The 22649-nt window shown below is 43.5% G+C and overlaps 2 protein-coding genes across 4 annotated transcripts in view; one reads left to right on the top strand and one right to left on the bottom strand.

Annotated features, from left to right (window-relative positions):
• LOC118399915 (cytidine deaminase-like) lies at nt 1-8938 on the top strand. The gene is made up of 4 exons (XM_035796136.2): nt 1-281; nt 1238-1349; nt 8169-8226; nt 8403-8938. Exons 1-4 carry the CDS (start codon nt 92-94, stop codon nt 8541-8543), a joined length of 501 nt encoding a protein of 166 aa, XP_035652029.1. The 5' UTR covers nt 1-91; the 3' UTR covers nt 8544-8938.
• Nucleotides 8867-22649, bottom strand: part of LOC118399914 (dnaJ homolog subfamily C member 16-like) — a 27090-nt gene continuing 13307 nt past the window's right edge. For 2 of the 3 annotated variants that reach the window (XM_035796133.2, XM_035796134.2), the window contains exons 10-16: nt 20751-20928; nt 20456-20638; nt 19685-19761; nt 13612-13692; nt 11652-11741; nt 11381-11551; nt 8867-11112 (exon numbers count right to left, since the gene is read on the bottom strand). In XM_035796133.2, coding sequence (XP_035652026.2) covers nt 10641-11112; nt 11381-11551; nt 11652-11741; nt 13612-13692; nt 19685-19761; nt 20456-20638; nt 20751-20928 — 1252 coding nt within the window. In that variant the 3' untranslated portion in view covers nt 8867-10640. The remainder of the gene's footprint in view (nt 11113-11380; nt 11552-11651; nt 11742-13611; nt 13693-19684; nt 19762-20455; nt 20639-20750; nt 20929-22649) is intronic. The other variant, XM_052473209.1, reaches the window with a different exon arrangement.

Consider the following 22649-nt stretch of genomic DNA (forward strand, 5'->3'; position numbering starts at 1 on the left):
ATACCTCCACAGAAAGTCAGAGAAACTCAACAAGAACACACACAGGCACCAACACCCACAGATTCACACCACGGACAGTCTCAGAGCCAGTATGGGAGACCTGCAGATCGAGATGCTCCATGGTAAGGACCAGGGGTCGCAGCTCCTCCACCACCCAGACAGGGTAACGGTAGAAGGGCTTATCCATCAGTCTCTGGAGGCCAAGGAGTTTTCCTACTGTCCCTACAGCAATTTCAGGGTCGGGGCTGCCCTCCTGGCCCACGACGACAGAGTGTTCACAGGTGAGATATCATCCATCACTTCAAATCTATTGATTGAGTTTACTTGATCTTCTTAAAAGAAAATACCTACAGCTGACAATCAGTATACGTTTAGTTCGATCTATTTGACCAGGTATGTTGACTGGGAACGCGTTGTCGTTTAGCTACAACATTGAACTGGGAAGACTTAGTGGAGAAGGATCCGACGTTAGATGCACGTGTTACAGTAAAGTAAAAAATGTACAGAACCTCTACATTTTAAATCAAGAATTTTAGAATAGACCAGGAAATAGGCATATCCCACACTCTGAAAAATACATTACCCTGTAACATTAACACTGCAAAACGTGTGACAAAGATTGCTTCTAATCACGAGCAGGAATATGGACGTGTGTAAAATCCAATGTTTCAACGTTCCTGTACCAAGGAATAACCACATATGAAGCAGGCCTGTGATGTTCAGAATGATGTAACTGTCTGTGTTCTACAGTTCTGTAGATTATTCACACTTGTTCCCTCAGCGTTGGAATTTACTCAGTCAGAAATTAATCAGTTAGTCCGTTAGAATCTAGTCAGAAAGGAATTTAGCTCAAGTGGGCAAGAAGCCTTTTTGTGCACAAGCATAACTAGGTTATTTAGCAATACATGAACAGTCAGTAAATTCAAAGGACTTCAATAACTTTGTTGAGTACACTGTGCTCTCGACTGACTGGTTTTGCATAACCTATTAATGATTAATTAGGGGAAAACTATCGAAACCAAGTAATCTCCTTGGAATAAAAACACATTTTTTTTCAAGAGGATGCTTGGTATTTTCAAATCAACCAATCCATCAATTGACCAATCATATAAGATCTTTAGAGGGAACAGGGGAGACGTCTTCAGCTCCGTCTGCTTTTTACCTTTTGTTTTAAGCTCTTTGAAACCAAGTGAAAAGCGCTGTGCATGACAGTAAATGTGATCTGTCGTCTCTTCAGGTTGCAATGTGGAGAACGCGTGTAACAACCTGGGCGTGTGTGCAGAGAGGAACGCCATCGCCAAAGCAGTGTCAGAGGGACGCCGTAGCTTCAAGGCCATCGCTATCGCCAGGTAGTTCTACACTGAGTGTACAAATGATTTAAGAACACCTGCTCTTTCCTATGACATAGACTTAACAGAAAACGAAAGGAGACAGTATGTGTTTTTTTTTCTTCATAAATAACAACTGGTCTCAAGCTTTTGCTCACCTGATAAAGAATATCTCACGGTAAACTGCAGACTTATCTACTAAGAAGAGATCTCATCCGTAATTACACGGCTGTCTACATTCCTCCACAAGCCAACACCACTCTGGCACTCAACAAACTGTATGGGGCAATAAACAAACAAGAAACCGCTCACCTCAGCGTTTCTGGTGTGTGGTGAATAACACAGGGAGACTTCAAATCAATCCTACCTCACTTAGCTCCCCTATTGGCGCGGGATAAAACTCTAGAACCACTTTTATTCTCCCACAGAAACGCATACAAGACCCTCAAATTTGACCATGACTCCATTCTCCTGCTTCCTGAATACAAACGAAGGCTCAAACAGGTCGACATTTGATTGTGAGGAATTCTAAAATCAGGTGAACAGAAGGATTTGAGTTCCTGTATGTGATGAAAGAAACATACAGGAACTCAAATCCATTCTGTTCACCTGATTTAGAATTCCTCACAATCAAATGTAGACCGCATTATCTACCAAGAGAATTCTCTTCGATTATAATCACAGCCATATATACCCCCCAAGCAGACACATCGATGGCTCTGAACGAACTTTATTTAACTCTTTGCAAACTGGAAACCATTTATCCGGAGGCTGCATTCATTGTAGCTGGAGATTTTAACAAGGCTAATCTGAAAACAAGACTCCCTAAATTGTATCAGCATATCGATTGCACAACCAGGGGTGGAAAAAACTTGGATCATTGTTACTCTAACTTCCGCGACGCATACAAGGCCCTGCCCCGCCCCCCTTTTGGAAAAGCTGACCACGACTCCACTTTGTTGATCCCTGCCTACAGACAGAAACTAAAACAAGAGGCTCCCACGCTGAGGTCTGTCCAACGCTGGTCCAACCAAGCTGACTCCACACTCCAAGACTGCTTCCATCACGTGGACTGGGATATGTTTCGTATTGCGTCAGATAAAAATATTGACGAATATGCTGATTCGGTGTGAGAGTTCATTAGAACGTGCGTTGAAGATGTCATTCCCATAGCAACGATTAAAACATTCCCTAACCAGAAACCGTGGATTGATGGCAGCATTCGCATGAAACTGAAAGCGCGAACCACTGCTTTTAATCAGGGCAAGGTGTCTGGTAACATGACCGAATACAAACAGTGCAGCTATTCCCTCCGCAAGGTTATCAAACAAGCTAAGCGTCAGTACAGAGACAAAGTAGAATCTCAATTCAACGGCTCAGACACAAGAGGCATGTGGCAGGGTCTACAGTCATTCACGGACTACAAGAAGAAATCCAGCCCAGTCACGGACCAGGATGTCTTGCTTCCAGGCAGACTAAATAACACGGCCTGCAACGAAAACATGCGGTCTCTCCTTCACTGCAGCCAAGGTGAGTAAGACATTTAAACGTGTTAACCCTCGCAAGGCTGCAGGCCCAGACGGCATCCCCAGCCGCGCCCTCAGAGCATGCGCAGACCAGCTGGCCGGTGTGTTTACGGACATATTCAATCAATCCCTATACCAGTCTGCTGTTCCCACATGCTTCAAGAGGGCCACCATTGTTCGTGTTCCCAAGAAAGCTAAGGTAACTGAGCTAAACGACTACACTCACTTCCGTCATCATGAAGTGCTTTGAGAGACTAGTCAAGGACCATATCACCTCCACTCTACCTGACACCCTAGACCCACTCCAATTTGCTTACCGCCCAAATAGGTCCACAGACGATGCAATCTCAACCACACTGCACACTGCCCTAACCCATCTGGACAAGAGGAATACCTATGTGAGAATGCTGTTCATCGACTACAGCTCGGCATTCAACACCATAGTACCCTCCAAGCTCGTCATCAAGCTCGAGACCCTGGGCCCTGTGCAACTGGGTACTGGACTTCCTGACGGGCCGCCCCCAGGTGGTGAGGGTAGGCAACAACATCTCCTCCCCGCTGATCCTCAACACTGTGGCCCCACAAGGGTGCGTTCTGAGCCCTCTCCTGTACTCCCTGTTCGCCCACGACTGCGTGGCCACGCACGCCTCCAACTCAATCATCAAGTTTGCGGACGACACAACAGTGGTAGGCTTGATTACCAACAACGACGAGACGGCCTACAGGGAGGAGGTGAGGGCCCTCGGAGTGTGGTGTCAGGAAAATAACCTCACATTCAACGTCAACAAAACTAAGGAGATGATTGTGGACTTCAGGAAACAGCAGAGGGAACACCCCCCTATCCACATCGATGGAACAGTAGTGGAGAGGGTAGCAAGTTTTAAGTTCCTCAGCATACACATCATAGACAAACTGAATTGGTCCACTCACACAGACAGCATCGTAAAGAAGGCGCAGCAGCGCCTCTTCAACCTCAGGAGGCTGAAGAAATTCGGCTTGTCACCAAAAGCACTCACAAACTTCTACAGATGCACAATCGAGAGCATCCTGGCGGGCTGTATCACCGCCTGGTACGGCAACTGCTCCGCCCTCAACCGTAAGGCTCTCCAGAGGGTAGTGAGGTCTGCACAACACATCACCAGGGGCAAACTACCTGCCCTCCAGGACACCTACACCACCCGATGTTACAGGAAGGCCATAAAGATCATCAAGGACATCAACCACCCGAGCCACTGCCTGTTCACCCTGCCATCATCCAGAAGGCGAGGTCAGTACAGGTGCATCAAAGCTGGGACCGAGAGACTGAAAAACAGCTTCTATCTCAAGGCCATCAGACTGTTAAACAGACACCACTAACATTGAGTGGCTGCTGCCAACACACTGACACTGACTCAACTCCAGCCACTTTAATAATGGGAATTGATGGGAAATGTAAATATATCACTAGCCACTTTAAACAATGCTACCTTATATAATGTTACTTACCCTACATTATTCATCTCATATGCATACGTATATACTGTACTCTATATCATCCTTATGTAATACATGTATCACTAGCCACTTTAACTATGCCACTTTGTTTACATACTCATCTCATATGCATATACTGTACTCGATACCATCTACTGTATCTTGCCTATGCTGCTCTGTACCATCACTCATTCATATATCCTTATGTACATATTCTTTATCCCCTTACACTGTGTATAAGACAGTAGTTTTGGAATTGTTTGTTAGATTACTTGTTGGTTATCACTGCATTGTCGGAACTAGAAGCACAAGCATTTCGCTACACTCGCATTAACATCTGCTAACCATGTGTATGTGACAAATACAATTGGATTTGATTTGATTTGAAGGGGGTGTCCACATACCTGTGTATATACAGTGCATTCAGAACGTATATAGACCCTTAGACTTTATCCAGATGTTATGTTACAGCCTTATTCTAAAATGGATTTAAAAAATAATTCCTCATCAATCTACACACAATACCGCATAATGACACACATAATTCTGTAGCTCAGTTGGTAGAGCATGGCGCTTGTAACGCCAGGGTAGTGGGTTCGATTCCCGGGATCACCCATACGTAGAATGTATGCACACATGACTGTAAGTCGCTTTTGATAAAAGCGTCTGCTAAATGGCATATTATTATTATTATAAATATAAATACCTTATTTACACAACTATTCAGACCAGTTGCTATGAGACTCGAAATTGAGCTCAGGTGCATCCGGTTTCCATTGATCGTCCTTGAGACGTTTCTACAACTTGGAGTCCACCTAAATTCAATTGATTGGACATGATTTGGAAAGGTCCCACAGTTGACAGTGCACGTCAGAGCAAAAACCAAGCAATGAGGTTGACGCAATTGTCCGTAGAGCTCCGAGACAGGACTGTGTCAAGGCACAGATCTGGGGAAGGGTACCAAATATTTTCTGTAGCATTGAAGGTCCACAAGAACACAGTGACATCAATCATTCTCAAAATGGAAGAAGTTTAGAACAACCGAGTCTCTCCCTAGAGCTGGCCGACCGACCAAAGTGAGCAATCGGGGGAGAAAGTCCTTGGTCAGGGAGGTGTCAGGGAAGAACCTAATGGTCTCTAACAGAGCTCCAGAGTTCTGTTGAAATGGGAGAAACTTCCAGAAAGACAACCGTCTCTGCAGCACTCCACCAATCAGGCCTTTATGGTAGAGTGGCCAGACGGATGCCACTCCTAAGTAAAAAGGCACATGACAGCACGCTTGGAGTTTGCCAAAAAGGCACCTAAAGGACTCTCAGAACATGAGAAACAAGATTCTTTGGTCTGATGAAATCAAGATTGAACTCTTTGGCCTGAATGCCAAGCATCACGTCTGGAGGAAACCTGGCACCATCACTACGGTGAAGCATGGTGGTGGCAGCATCATGCTGTGGGGATGTTTTTCAGCAGTAGGGACTTGGAGACTATTCAGGATGGAGGGAAAGATGAATGGGAAAAGTACAGAGATATCAAATCAAATCAAATCAAATGTATTTATATAGCCCTTCGTACATCAGCTGATATCTCAAAGTGCTGTACAGAAACCCAGCCTAAAACCCCAAACAGCAAACAATGCAGGTGTAAAAGCACGGTGGCTAGGAAAAACTCCCTAGAAAGGCCAAAACCTAGGAAGAAACCTAGAGAGGAACCGGGCTATGTGGGGTGGCCAGTCCTCTTCTGGCTGTGCCGGGTAGAGATTATAACAGAACATGACCAAGATGTTCAAATGTTCATAAATGACCAGCATGGTCGAATAATAATAAGGCAGAACAGTTGAAACTGGAGCAGCAGCAGTCAGGTGGAATGGGGACAGCAAGGAGCCATCATGTCAGGTAGTCCTGGGGCACTGAGGGCTCAGGTCCTCCGAGAGAGAGAGAAAGAAAGAGAGAATTAGAGAGAGCATATGTGGGGTGGCCAGTCCTCTTTTGGCTGTGCCGGGTGGAGATTATAACAGAACGTGGCCAAGATGTTCAAATGTTCATAAATGACCCAGCATGGTTGAATAATAGTAAGGCAGAACAGTTGAAACTGGAGCAGGAGCATGGCCAGGTGGACTGGGGACAGCAAGGAGTCCTCATGTCAGGTAGTCCTGGGACATGGTCCTAGGGCCCAGGCCAGTTGAAACTGGAGCAGCAGCATGGCCAGGTGGACTGGGGACAGCAAGGAGTCATCATGTCAGGTAGTCCTGGGGCATGGTCCTAGGGCTCAGGTCCTCCGAGAGAGAGAAAGAAAGAGAGAAGGAGAGAATTAGAGAACGCACACTTAGATTCACACAGGACACCGAATAGGACAGGAGAAGTACTCCAGATATAACAAACTGACCCTAGCCCCCGACACATAAACTACTGCAGCATAAATACTGGAGGCTGAGACAGGAGGGGTCAGGAGACACTGTGGCCCCATCCGAGGACACCCCGGACAGGGCCAAACAGGAAGGATATAACCCCACCCACTTTGCCAAAGCACAGCCCCCACACCACTAGAGGGATATCTTCAACCACCAACTCACCATCCTGAGACAAGGCCGAGTATAGCCCACAAAGATATCCTTGATGAAAACCTGCTCCAGAGTGCTCAGGACCAGGAAGGTTCACCTACCAAAAGGACAACGACCCTAAGCACACAGCCAAGACAATGCAGGAGTGGCTTCGGGATAAGTCTCTGAATGTCCTTGAGTGGCCCAGCCAGAGCCAGGACTTGAACCCGATCAAACATCACTGGAGACCTGAAAATAGCTGTGAAGCGACTCTCCACATCCAACCTGACAGAGCTTGAGAGGATCTGCAGAGAAGAATGAGAGATACTCCCCAAACACAGGTGTGCCAAGCTTGTGGCGTCATACCCAAGAAGACCAAAGGCTGTAATCGCTGCCAAAGGCCCTTCAACAAAGTACAGAGTAAAGGGTCTGAATACTTATGTAAATGTGATATTTCCATGATTTAAAAATTCGCAACAATTTTTTTTAAACAGTTTTTGCTTTGTCATTATGGGGTTTTAGGTAGATTGATGAGGAAAAAATGTGTTTAATCCATTTTAGAGTAAGGCTGTAATGTCACCAAATGTGGAAAAATTCAAGGGGTCTAAATACTTTCCGAATGCACTGTATCATGGATCTCCCTCGAGTACCTCTGCTCATTGACCCGATACTGGTACTCCCTGTATGTAGCTCCATTCTTGAGTATTTTATTCCTTATGTTAGTTACTATTTTAGATTTTTTAAAAAAAATTACAACTCTGCATCGTTGGTAAGGTTAATAAGCCAGCATTTCACTGTAAACTCAAAGACTTGTATGTGGCGGATGTGATAAATACATTTTGATATGTGTACATTCCTCATCTCAATAATTCAAGTGTAATGCTGACTCCTAGTGTCAGGATAGTGTTATAACATCTTGGTAACTATCAATGTTCTTATACAAATGTGTTCGAGGCAGGTTGACGTTTATCGTCACGAGTCTCGCCCTGGAGGCAGAACTGAGCAGTTTCCGCTAGATGGGCCAGCTGCAGTCAAAATGGGCTATATTGTAAAAATTAATTTAAGAAAAAAAAACAAATTGGTTGACATTTAGGGTTAACAGTGTGGTTAAGGTTACAGTTGGGTTTAAAATGAGATTATATATGACTTTGCGGTTGTGCCAGCTAGTGACCACTCTGCAGAGCTGCCTCCAGTATGAGTCATGAGCCAATAAATGCCAACCTGCGTGTTGCATAGTGCAGCGCAAGGACAATAGCATTCTTCTCATTGACGGTGTTGTAAAATGTCTTCATATCAATTTGTTTGCAGTGATTTACATGACCAGTTCATCTCACCATGCGGTGGCTGCAGACAGTTCATGAGAGAGGTAAGCATCATTCAAGCCTGGTATCCTAGGAGGAAGAGAAATTGTCTGTCATCTAGTGTAGGTGTAGTAGGTCTACTTCTGTTACAAAGCCTACATTCTGATGACCAAAGTAGTTAGAGCAGGAAACTTAATGTAAAGTTTTGCTGATGCTTCATATACAACATGTTTTTCTCCAGTTTGGGGCCAACTGGGACGTGTACCTGACCAAGCCAGACGGCTCATACATAGAGATGAAAGTCAGCGAGCTGCTTCCTGTCTCCTTCGGTCCAGAAGACCTATCCATGAAGAAAGTCGTCAAGATCCCCAACGAGTATTAACCCGTTATAACAACCACTGGAGGGGGGATAAATATACTTAAGTTTTAAATTATCTATATATTTGACACAATTCTTTGATATGAGGTAGATTGGGGGTAACGGGATGGAGAACTCCAATCCAGAAAAATTAAATTTTATGTAGCACGTGAGGACTGGACAGTAGTGCCATGTCAACAATGTATATTTATGTATTTTCATTGTTCATGTGTAATCGAGATTTCAGTATGTTATTGACAGTACATTGATCAATTTGTATTCATGTATAATATTTTGTCACAATTTGCTGGTATCTTTATTCCACATCAATCTATTACTGTGAGTGATAAAGATTTAGAAAATGTTTATTAATGTTAGGAAGCATAGTTACATCAAATAAATAACAGCACATTAAATAATTCTATATTTCACATCATTTCATACTAATCGTTTAAAATGGACTACAGTACTACAGACTCTCCCAAACAGTTCAACTCCTCAAATTTACGTTGGATTAAATCTCTCATCAGCACCAATATTGGACATGGACATGAGAAACGCATTCAAATGAAAAAGGCAGGCAAAGTGAAATATCTACGTAGTTTATATCTATTAACTTAGCGAGCGGGAAATCATTCTGTAGCAAGAATGCAAGTAAAGGACATCTTATGCAAACCTTGTGTGCAAGTGTGACCGACTGGGTTTGAACCATGGACCATACGGTTTCAAGCACAGACTGTTTAGCTCGCTAAGCTAAAGCCGCTAAACCAAAGTCTTCAGGTCTCAGGCAAGGTTTTACTCACCATCACAAGCCTGGTTCACAAGCACATCATGAGGTACAGGAAGGAAAGAGTTGTGGAATAAAGTTGATGGAGCGTTGCAAATCTCACGGTGACAAAACACAGAATATTCTTCTGACAAAGACATGCAATAAAATCCATAGCGGTATATTTAAGGGCACGGACTCAAAACGAAAGTAAAATTAAAGAAACGAGACAGAAGGATGATTCAACCTTTCTGCCTGATCTGCAAAGGGGAATAAATATTTATAAAAAGAGTTGTACGGAGATCTCCAGCTTGGGGACCTGGCCCTGAGCAGCAGCAGAGAACACCAAGGGCTCTATTCAACCAGCTAGGAACAGTTTATCACTCCCAAGTCCTAACCATTAGGACAGAATAAGCCAAACTGACCCTAGTCCAGTGTTACTGTGGTAAAAGTTCAGTAAGCATGAAATAGGAGGAAATGTCGTGAAAAGGGAGGTCATACCTGAATTTGTGCTACAAAAACAAGTTATTTTCCTGTTTCAAACATGTATTCCTTTGAGCAGGACCCTAGTTTAAAACTGTACATGATATTTTTTTTTTGCTTCACATCATTTTGTTCAGTACATGGATCCTAACCTACATAATCCCACCCCCCCTCCCCCACATGGAAACAACGCTTGACTCCATTCCATTGATTCCATTCCAACCATCAGAATGAGCCTGTCCTCCTATAGCTCACCCCACACCAGCCTCCTCTGAATTGCACATAATATACCGCCCCCCCACCCCCTTTCTTTAAATCCTAAGAGCCGGTGGTTATTGAATAGGGTCCTTGGTTTTTATTTACAACAAAATATCTAAACATACAGTAGTCAGTGCAACACGTCAATTGTCTCAAGCCCTAATTCCGGGTTAACCATGAAAGACAATGGCAAGATCAGTGCATTTGAAGCTTCACCTACTACAGTCCCTAAAGCTAAAGTAAAAAATGATTGTTGTGATAGGGTAAATGGAGCTTCAGTTTCTTGCCTGGTCCCGGATCAGTTTGTGCCATCTGACCAACTCCTATGACCATTGTCACATCTGAAGTTGGCATTCGCAAGAATGCACAAACAGATCTGGGACAAGGTTAGTATACTTTATAGGGTTATATTAATCTTCTGTATTATTCATTGGCTTTGCATAATGACTACTGGCTACGTTTAAGCTGCAGAAATCTCATTTACACTTCATATGGGTCCGGTCGGGTCCAGTCCAGTGTGGTTCCTCAGTTCTGGGGAGCGGGGCTGGAGCTTGGGGAGGTGGTGTCCAACCCAGGCCAGCCAGGGACACTGTGCCTGGGCAGAGTCCCCTCCATCAGCCTCTCCATCCACAGCCCCAGCCTGTCCAGCTTATGGTGCACCTCCAGACTGGTAGCCCTGGAGGCCCGCCCACCACCCCTCCCACCCCTACCCGACAAACCCCCTCCTCCCTGGACCTTGAACGTGAGCTCGACTGGGATCGCGACCTTGACCGAGACTTTCTCCTGGAGCCTTCGTCAAATGATGAAGATGATGAGCTTGAGCTCTCTCCGCCAGTGTCCGTGTCCCCAGTGAAGACAGGTCTGAAGAGACAGAAGTACTTCTTGTGTCCATTGAGTGCCAGAACATGGCCTGTGAAGTCTCTGGGACGACCTGAGAAGGGAGAGGAGTATTCATCCCCCTCTCCTCCTCCCTCCTCCTCTCCATGGGTCAGGACCCGGGCTGCAGTAGGACAAGACTCCAAGAGAGAAGGCATCCACTGGCTGTGTTTGTCTGCATTCAGGAAGGAGAAGTGTAGGGTCTGGGTCCTGAGGGTAGGCATAGAGAGACAGACACAATCACAGACAGAGACAGAGTGGGTGTGGCACAAAAATACACTAATCACTAGCGCAAGTGTGGCATAATACAATATAATACAGAATGCATTTAATTTCTGACAAAATAAAGTGTTGAGGTTATTTTCTAAAGCAGTACATTTCCTGTAACCATTATTTATACATTTTTGTCTCATTAATTTATACATGACAAAAATGTATATATTTTGCACGAGAGGCTAAGCAGTGTGTAGCATCTTACCCGGAGAAGGAGAAAACCTCTTTGGCGTACTTCCTGAGCAGAGCATTCTTGGAAGCGTCAGTGAGGACTAGGACCACGTTGATGTGACCAGGTCTCAGCTTGACCAAGTTACTGATGTAGGTGATGTTTGTCAGCTCCGTCACCTCCACAAAGTCCTTCTTAGGAGGACGACTGGCAGGGTGGGGAGAGAGGAGAGAAGAGGGTGAATACTCGTTATGTTACCGAAGAGAAATATCCTTGCGCATGCATGCACGCATTATTTTATTGTTACCTGGAAGTATTGGCTCTACCAGGTGAGTCTTCAGTCTTTGGTGGGTTCTTTGGCTTTGGTTTTTGGGGAGGCTTCTCTTCACCCGAGTCACTAGTGACGAAGAAACGGTGAGAGAGCAGCTGTATGTCTGTCCGCTATCAGAGGACATATGACTTATCGCTCGACTACTGACACTGACTGAAAAGTCTGAGTTAACTATCCAAACATATAAATATGCAGCATCAGGTGCTTTCCAAGTATATTTCAGAAAGACAAATGGGATTCTACATGTTTCTATTGTAAATACTGTCTCAACAAATCCTGATAAAATAATATATATATGTCGGGCTTGTGGAGCCTACAAAGAAGAATTAATGAGTTAGCTATTGATTTCCTGGTTCACAAAAAAAGCTCAACTTAGTCAACACATACGGAATCATGTAGTAATCAAAAAGGTGTCAGACAAATCAAAACATATTTTATATGTGAGATTCTTCAAAGTAGCCACCTTTTGCCTTGAGGACAGCTTTGCACAGGCTTGGCATTCTCTCAACGAGCTGCATGAAGAATGCTTTTCCAACAGTCTTGAAGGAGTTCCCACATATCATGAGCACTTGTTTCCTTACCTCTACGGTCTAACTCATCCCAAACCATCTCAATTGGGTTGAGTACAGGTGATTGTGGAGGCCAGGTCATCTGATGCCTCACTCTCCTTCCTGGTCAAATAGCCCTTACACAACCTGGAGGTGTGTTTGGGTCATTGTCCTGTTGAAAAACAAATGATAGTCCCACTAAGAGCAAACCAGATGGGATGGCGTATCGCCTCAGAATGCTGTGTTAGCCATATTGGTTTACGTGTGCCTTGAATTTGAAATAAATCCCAGACAGTTGTCAACAGCAAAGCACTCCACACCATCACACCTCCTCCTCCATGCTTCATGGTGGTAACCACACATGCAGAGATCATCCGTTCACCTGCGTCTAACAAAGACACTGCGGTTGGAACCAAAAATCTTACATTTGGACTCATCAGACCAAATGACAGATTTCCACTGGTATAATGTCCATTGCTCGTGTTTCCTGGCCCAAGCAAGTCTCTTCTTACTGGTGTTCTTTAGTAGTGGTTTCTTTGCAGCAATTCGACCATGAAGGAAGGCCTGATTCACGCAGTTTCCTCTGAACAGTTGATGTTGAGATGTGTCTGTTACTTTTTATTTGAGCTGCAATCTGATGTGCAGTTAACTCTACTGAACTTATCCTCTGCAGCAGAAGTAACTCTCGGTCTTCCATTCCTGTGGCGGTCCTCATGAGATCGTTTCACCATAGATAGAGCATGATGGTTTTTGCGACTGCACTTCAAGAAACTTTCAAAGTTCTTGAAATTTTCCGGATTCACTGACCTTCATGTCTTAAAGTAATGACGGACTGTGGTTTCTCTTTGCTTATTTGACCTGTTCTTGCCATAATATGGACTTTTACCAAATAGGGCCGTCTTCTGTATACCACCCTTACCTTGTCACAACACAACTGATTGGCTGAAACGCATTAAGGAAAGAAATTCCACAAATTAACTTTTAACAAGGCACACCTGTTAATTGAAATGCATTCCAGGTGACTACCTCATGGAGCTGGTTGAGAGAATGCCAAGAGTGTGCAAAGCTGTCCTTAAGGCAAAGGGTGGCTACTTTGAAGAATCTCAAATATATTTTGATTCGATGAACACTTTTTTGGTTACTACATGATTCCATGAGTTATTTCATAGTTTTTATGTCTTCACTATTATTCTACAATGTAGAAAATAGCAATAAAAAAGAAAAGCCCTGGAATAAGCATGTGTGTCCAAGCTTTTGACTGGTACTGTATGCGTTTTTGGTCATTTAGACCATGACTATTTCAAGCTAATTTTTCATGTATATATTTACATATTTAGGCCAGTTAGCAATCCTACGGTATGTAAACTAACTTTGATTCCCATGCTCACCTGAAGGCCTGGATGATGACAGTACCAAAGAGGATGAACAGAGCAGAAAAGATGAGAGACAGGATGGGCATCATCTCCCGCCTAGAAGACAAACATCAACAAGTTTAGATGATAGATTTATAGTATATGATACTTCACTCAATTATTTTGTTCTACCATAAAACACCAACAAAAGGTTTAATAAATGTGTTGCAGAATTGTGGCAATCACCATCTAACCCAGAGGTAGATAAACCTTTTTGGTCCACATCAACAACCATGTGAAAAAAAAAACTATAATCAACAGGCAATGTTTACTTATATTTGTTTTGGGCTATGACAGTCAACTGCAAAACATTGCCAGTATTTCTGATTGTCTCCTCAACTCACTCGCTCTCATACTTTTACATTTGCAACTATGATTAGGGCTGTGGAGGTCATAAAAATGTGTCAGCCAGTTATTGTCTGCCGGTCTCACTGTAATTGACCATTAATTAACATAAAAACGTTTAGCATATCCAGGCCACCACGCATAAAAGCTGCATTCAAGCCGCTGAGCTGATGTGCTCCTTTGAAACATCTACATTTAAAAAGCCTCATAAATCAATTTAATATACTGTACACCATCACAATAAATCCATTTTTTTTTAGCCAGGTCTAAAGAAACAATATGATATGAAGAACATTTATTTCAGAAGAACAGAAAATGGAGTTGGCCTACTGCATGTTATCTGGCTAAACTCCATGCCATAGGGCTGTATGATTGTTCATTTAGCTAACAAGATACCAGTGCACTCAGAAAGTACTCAGACCCTTTGACTTTTTCCACATTTTGTTACGTAAACAGTCTTATTTTAAAATTGATTACATGTATTTTTTCCCTCATCAATCTACACAATACCCCATAATGATGAAACGAAAACGGGTTACATATTTTCTAAAAATAAAATACTTAAATCACTTATTTACATAATTATTCAGACCCTTTGCGATGAGACTCGAAATTGAGCTCAGGTGCATCCTGTTTCCATTGAACATCCTTGAGATGTTTCTAGAACTTGGAGTCCACCTGTGGTAAATTAAATTGATTGGACATGATTTGGAAAGGCACAAACTTGTCTATACAAGGTCCCACAGTCGACAGTGCATGTCAGAGCAATAACCAAGCCATGAGGTTGAAGGAATTGTCCATAGAGCTCAGAGACAGGATTGTGTCGAAGCACAGATCTGGGGAAGGGTACCAAAATATTTCTGCAGCATTGCAGGTCCCCTAGAACAGTCTCCATTTTTAAATGGAACAAGTTTGGAACCACCAAGACTCTTAGTAGAACTGGCCGCCCGGCCAAACTGAGCATTCGGGGGAGAAAGACCTTGGTTAGGGAGGTGACCAAGAACCCCATGGTCAATCTGACAGAGCTATAGAGTTCCCCTGTGGAGATAGGAGAAACTTCCAGAAGGACAACCATCTCTGAAGCACTCCATCAATCAGGCCTTTATGGTAGTGGCCAGGCAGAAGCCACTCCTCAGTAAAAGGCACTTGACAGCCCGCTATCCCTACGGTGAAGCACGGTGGTGGCAGAATCATACTATGGGAATGTTTTTCAGCGGCAGGGACTAGTCAGGATCGAGGGAAAGATTAACTGAGGAAAAGTACAGAAAGATCCTCGATGAAAACCTGCTCCAGAGCGCTCAGGATCTCTGAGGTCGAAGGTTCACCTAACAGGACAACGACCCTAAGCACACAGCCAAGACAACACAGGATTGGCTTCGGGACAAGTCTCTGGATGTCCTTGAGTGGCCCAGTCAGAGCCCGGACTGGAACCTGATCAAGCATCTGTGGAGAGACCTGAAACTAGCTGTGCGACACTTCCCATCCAACCTAACAGAGCTTTAGAGGATCTGCAGAGAATGGGAGAAACTCCCCAAATACAGGTGTGCCAAGCTTATAGCGTCATACCCAAAAAGACCCGAGGCTGTGATCATTGCCAAAGGTGTTCCAACAAAGTACTGAGTAAAGGGTCTGAATACATATGTAAATGTGATATTTCAGTTTATTTTTTAATACATTTGTAAAAATGACAAAAAAAACTATTTGCTTTGTCATTATGGGATATTGTGTGTAGATTGACGAGGGAAAGAAAACATTATCAATTTTAGATAAAGGCTGTAACGTAACAAAATGTGGGAAAATTGAAAAGTCAAGGGGTCTGAATACTTTTCACTTTCCACTGTATGCCTATAAGTCCCGTGCCATTATTTCATATGATTTTTATAATAAGAAGAATATAATAGAAAGGATATTTCCCCCATTCTGGAGCAAGACCGCATATGAAGTGACTATGTTGAGTGTAAAAGTGATAATTTGAAACAGGTCCTGTAAGCTAGATTTAGAGTTATTTGGCAACTTAGTTCTGAACAATGTTCCCTCTAAGCTGCGCACTTGCACGGACACGCAGGAGCCCCGAGACTGCAGCGCAGCTCCCAGGGACCGCAGAGCAGAGTGCAGAAGAAATATCAGCCCACGGAGAGAAGCACGAGATTGAACTCAACTTTCTAGAGTTTTCCCTGTCAGTTATTATAAATGTTATCGATTGAACGCCAGTTTCAATGCAACATACCAAAACAAACTACGTAAGAGATTTTGTTTTTGGCAGAAGGCATCGGAGTAGGATTCTATTGCCCACGACTCAGGCCGTCCTCTACACAGACCAGTATGGCATAACAATTTTTTTCATAACCAATCCATTTGCCTATATGCAAATAAGCAATAGGCATATATGGATGTGTCATTTACTTTGAACTGGACTGTGTTTACAGCGGTGGTTGTGAATAGATGCACTTGTTTTGAGATCAAAGCGAGAGCTAAATGTAGCCATGTGTGCACATTTTGTTCATATCCTTTGCCAGCTAAGAGTTATTAGTCCAGTTATAGAACATTTGTAGTCAGCAAAAGGGGAGTGGTTGCTTCCTACAAGAACAAAAAAGGTGTAGATTTCTAGACATCTTTGAAAAGCGGGTCAAGTAAAGAGCCTTTTTTTTGTCTTAAAGGGGCAGTGTTGTATTTTGAGACAGGCTTGAATAAGCTAAGTAGCCAATGTCTTAGACATCAAAACATATATGGGCTGTGTGGTAGCAAAATTACAATATTATGATACCGTTTTAAATCATGGTTGTTTTCATGCAATGGAGTAACTTTCATAGAACTCTCTTCATTCTGTTTGAACTGAGAGGAGACTTTGAAGCTTGGATTGGCAACTGATTAAGTGATGGCTTGGTGATAAACTTTCCAGCCACATTCCATTCTGTGATCAGTGGTGCATGTGAGACATATGTCTCTGGTCGGACTAAGCCTGCGTTCATAGATAAGATGTGTGTGTGTGACCCGAGATAGCCTGAAGGAATAGAACAAACATTTCAGTGTTGGCTCTCATCCATGCTCATGGGAAACTTCGAGGAGTAAATTAACACCCCTGTGCAGATAAACGACACGATGAACCCAGAATGGTTGATGGTGCCCAATCTGAATAGGGGGGGGTTCAGCCATGATTAAAGCATTTTGAGGTCCCCTATATAAAAAAGCCCCTGTATACTATATGTCTGATTTTAAGCACTCGGCAACACGCACTTCAGAGTGTGGGGTCGCCGGTTTCATTATTGCAATAATTTATATTAAATCAAGATGATTGTTTGAAGAAATGACAAAGTCTCGCTCACTTGATTCGAATATTCCACCACAGCTGCATGATGCAGCTGCATATGCTATTGATGATTTGAGAAAGTCGGGGGGGGCTTGGTTGCTTGCCTCAGGCTGCTCCTCTCATCAAGTGATGATATTTTCACCCGTCAGACTACTCTCAATTGAATTTTGTCTTTACTAATATGTCAAATTAGTCTAGATTTAGAAATTACCCATTATCAAATTGGCAGGAACAGGGGGAAAATAGACATGTCATCTGTATGCACTCAAATAGCGAATGGAGGCCGCGGGCTTTTCTGACTGTCCGTTTTCCAATGATGCTCGATGGGCTACTTCGGTATATTAGTTAGAGCTGTGGATAATATGAGCAGCTGAGAAATAATAGAACATTCATTTCACTCCATGCGTCAACCGCTTTGAGGAGCATGCGCTCGCTATAAGACAGGTGACATACAGCCCAAACTCCGTATGCCATGGGCTCTCCAACCTTGCTCCTGTAGCTACCCAGTGCTTAATTTGTGAAACCAAGTAAAAATCTGTTTGGGAACATCGATAGTAACTTGTTTTGCGCAACAAGGCACATTTCACTGTTGACAGACCCTTTGCGCCCTTGAGAAAGGAATAAAAGAGAGGAGTTGGAAACGCATGGCGGTGAGATATTCTGTCAGCCTATTGATTATGAAAATATTACAAAAACTCATTACTAGGCTATTCAGAATCAGATACAAATTCACTACAATTGTAAGCCGCCCTGCATAATCAATGAACCAACAGCATCGACTAGGGCTACACTTTCTAATATGCAGTAGGCTACAGTTGAAGTTGGAAGTTTACATACACTTAGGTTGGATTCATTAAAACTCGTTTTTCAACCACTCCGCACATTTCTTGTTAACAAACTGTAGTCTTGGCAAGTCGGTTAGAACATCTACTTCGTGCATGACAAGTAATTTTTCCAACAATTGTTTACAGACAGATTACTTCAGTTAATTACAACTCCAGTGGGTCAGAAGTTCACATACATTAAGTTGACTGTGCCTTTTAACAGCTTGGAAAATTCCAGAAAATGATGTCATGGCTTTAGAAGCTTCTGATAGGCTAATTGACATCATTTGAGTCAATTGAAGGTGTATTTGTGGATGTATTTCAAGGTCTACCTTCAAACTCAGTGCCTCTTTGCTTGACATCATGGGAAAATCTAAAGAAATCAGCCAAGACCTCAGAAAACAATTGTAGACCTCGACAAGTCTAGTTCATCCTTGGGAGCAATTTCCAAACGACTGAAGGTACCACGTTCATCTGTACAGACAATAGTAAGTATATAGTAAGTATAAAAGGAAAAAGGGGGAAGATTGCAAGCCGAAGAACACCATCCCAACCGTGAAGCACAGGGGTGGCAGAATCATCTTGTGGGGGTGTTTGGCTGCAGGAGGGACTGGTGCACTTCTCAAAATAGATGGCATTATGAGAGGGGGAAATTATGTGGATATAGTGAAGCAACATCTCAAGACATCAGTCAGGAAGTTAAAGCTTGATCGCAAATGGGTCTTCCAAATGGACAAAGATCCCAAGCATCCTTCCAAAGTTGTGGCGAAATGGCTTAAGGACAACAAAGTCAAGGTATTTCAGTGGCCATCACAAAGCCCTGACCTCAATCCTATAGAAAATGTGTGGGCAGAACTGAAATTACATGTGCGAGCAAGGAGGCCTACAAAGCTGACTAAGTTACACCAGCTCTGTTAGGAGGAATGGGCCAAAATTCACCCAACTTATTGTGGGAAGCTTGTGGAAGGCTACCGAAAACGTTTGACCCAAGTTAAACAATTTAACGGCAATGCTACCAAATACTAACTGAGTGTATGTAAACTCCTGACACACTGGGAATGTGATGAAAGAAATAAAAGCTGAAATAAATCTCTCTACTATTATTATGCTAGTGAGGTAGGTTTATTCGAGGTAGGTTTCATCATGTTTTCGAGCACGATTTCTGCTTTTGTGCTGGCGAGTTGCCTCGGCTTCACTTAATGTAGTAGCCACCGAACTAACGGAGGATGGTAGTGTAAGGAAACAGTCCATTTTGCAGCAACGTAGCGGACCTAGCCATTCACTGTCGGAATGATACATGTGCCGCCTTCTCCCATGATCTAAGGCTGCTCTCAGTGGTTGAATTATGTATTTTAGATTTGAAATGTGGATTTCTAAGGTGAACCACATTACAATGACTTTAAGATACAAAGACAATATTATATATATATTTTTAAATTTCATCCGGCTTTTGGACATTTTCCCGTGACCCCATTTTCATATCAGGCAACTGCCATACGGGGTCACATCCCCTAGTTTTTGGAACCGCTGACCTAACCCAATTGAAAACGGATCAAATACAGAAATATCTTACCAGTTGGAGAAGAGAAGGTCATCATAGATTTGAAGGAAATAATCGTAAGCTGCATTGATCCACTGAATCAGAAACATCTAGAGTTGGGGAAGAAGAGAGAAATTGCGGTTTAGTTCAGGTAGAGTGCCGTCATAGTTCAGGTAGGCAGGTGTGTGTGTGCATGTGTGTGTGACTCACAGGGGTCAGTTCATTGTTTAGTTCAGGTAGTGTAGGATCCTACAATTAACTGCCAAAATAATGGTTAACACTTGAGTATAAAAGGTACACAGAATATTGAAAGCAGGTGATTCCACATGTGTGGTTCCTGAGTTAATTAAGCAATTATAACCCATCATGCTTAGGGTCATGTATACAAATTCTGGGCAAACCATTATTTTGGCTACCATGGCTATGCCCCCATAGGATGACAATGCGCCCATCCACAGGGCACAAAGTCACTGAATGGTTTGATGAGCATGAAATGATATAAACCATATGCCATGCCGTCTCAGTCACCAGATCACAACCCAAGTGAACACTTATGGGAGATTCTGGAGGGGCGCCCAAGACAGCGTTTCCTACCTCGATCAACAAAAACACCAAATTATGGAATTGCTCGTGGAATAATGGGTATCGCATCCCAGATACTTGTAGCATCTATGCCAAGGTGCATTGAAACTGTTCTGGCTCGCAGTGGCCCAACGTCCTATTTCCTTTATTTTGGCAGTTACCTGTAGCTCAGGTAGGCAGGTGTGTGTGTGTGTGTTCCAGGTGTGTGAGTGCGAGACTCACGGGGGACAATTCGTTGTTTAGTTCAGGTAGCGTGGCGTCATAGCTCAGGTAGGAGGGGTCCCTCTGCAGGAGCTCCAGCTGCTCGTGGAGGCGGGTCTTATCATCGTCACTGCCGTTCCATCCACCAATCACAGACCGGTACACAGCCTTACCTCCCGGGCTCCGCCTCTCCAGTATCACCACCTGTCATGGTGCAATCAAACACGAGCGCATAATGTGTGCGTACTGTACGATACACCTTATTGCCCGTTTGTGTGGGTGTGTATTGTAAGCAAAGCATGTGTTTATTACTAACCTGTGCGAACAGTGGGGCCTGGTTGTGGAGCAAGGCCTGACACAGTGGTTGTTGCTGTCTCTGGTAGACATATGTGAAGCGCAGGACGTCTTTAGTGTTGGACGAAGCGAAGGTCAGGAAGGCCTGGTTACCAGGGACAAACCCTGGCTCCTCACCAGTGATCAGCAGCACACAGTACCTGAGTGAGAGAGAGAGAAAGAGAAGGGCGGAAGGAAGAAGGTTTACTTTATTTTCCTTAAGGATCAGAAACGTGTCTTCCTGCTTTGTTCCAATAACCACACTAGCATACCACTTAGAATGCATGCCAATACAATACTTAATTCTTAGGATTATCCCAACGCAGACATACAGTATATCTGAGTCTTTATTGCAGTCACACTGCAAAGATAAGATCTCACAACACATATAGAAGTGTTGAACATCTCAGGAACCACAAAATAAGTTACATAGAAATCTTCTGCTATGTGCAGTGCACAGTGAGGCTGCAATAAAACGACCTAAGACAGAGGCGAGCTCTGTCCACATTAGCATACCACTTAGAATTAAGAAAACATGCCCAAAACATGAATTCATTCTAAGTCAGGCCTGGGCAAACGATGGCCCTTGGGCCATATGCGGCCCGCGACCTGATTCAATACAGCCAGTGGAATCCTGCTCAGATCAAAGAATTTGTGATAGTAAAGCTTTGAAAAAAGTATTTGTTATTCAAATTAGAAGCCCAATGAAAACTCGCCTTTGTGTAATGATTTAACTACCATGGCTTGTGGGACATTTATCTTGAAGGCACGTATAAATAACAACTGCACGAGGACCAACAGTGACTGACACACGTAACAGTTACAAATAGTAGCTAGCTAGAAATTGCGCAAAAACAAGCTTTATCAAAGAAAAGGAAAGTAGACAATGAATGTAGGGTGTTTCAGCAAGAGTGGACGTTGAAATATTTATTTATTGAGGTATCAGGGAAAGCTATGTGCTTAGTGTGCAAAGAGAGCATCACTGTCTTGAAAGACTACAACTTGTCCCGACACTTCCAGACAAAGCATGCAGAGAAATATAGGAATGTGTCTACTGAGCAGAGGGCAAAGTACATTGAAAGAGTTGCTTTCTTGCGAGAGCTAGCCATGTACTGTCCCACAAATTTGCTAAACATAGCAAGCCATTCTGAGGGTGAATTCATTAAAGAATGTTTAATTGACTCAGCAGCAATACTTTGCCCCGACAAAAAAGAGCTGTTTGAAAATGTTTCCCTGTCAAGGCGAACAGTGACAGGGCGTGTTGAGAATATGGTCGCAGAGAATATGGAACAACAGTTCCAAAAGCTCACCAAAAAGCGAAAGGACCCTGGGATAAGACACCTCCCTCTGCAACTGGATCCTGGATTTCCTGACAGGCCACCCCCAGGTGGTAAGGGTAGGTAAGCACACATCCGCCACGCTGATCCTCAACACAGGGGCCCGTCAAAGGTACGTGCTCAGACTCCGCCTGTACTCCCTGTTCACTCATGACTGCGCGGAAGGCATGACTCCAACACCATCATTAAGTTTGCCGATGTCAACAGCGGTAGGTCTGATCACAGACAACGACGAGACCGCCTATAAGTAGGAGGTCAGAGACCTGGCCGTGTCTTGCCAAGACAACAACAACAACCTCTCCCTCAACGTGATCAAGACAAAGGAAATTATTGTGGACTACAGGAAAAAGAAGACTGAGCACACCCCAATTATCATCAACAGGGCTGTAGTGGAGCAGGTTGAGAACTTCAAGTTCCTCGGTGTCCACATCACCAACAAACCATGATCAAAGACTCCAGCCACCCTAGTCAGACTGTTCTCTCTGCTACCACACAGCAAGCGGTACCAGAGCACCAAGTCTAGGTCCAAGAGGCTTCTAAACAGC

Source organism: Oncorhynchus keta, chromosome 21, assembly GCF_023373465.1.
Source record: "Oncorhynchus keta strain PuntledgeMale-10-30-2019 chromosome 21, Oket_V2, whole genome shotgun sequence".
Classification (NCBI taxonomy): Eukaryota; Metazoa; Chordata; class Actinopteri; order Salmoniformes; family Salmonidae; genus Oncorhynchus; species Oncorhynchus keta.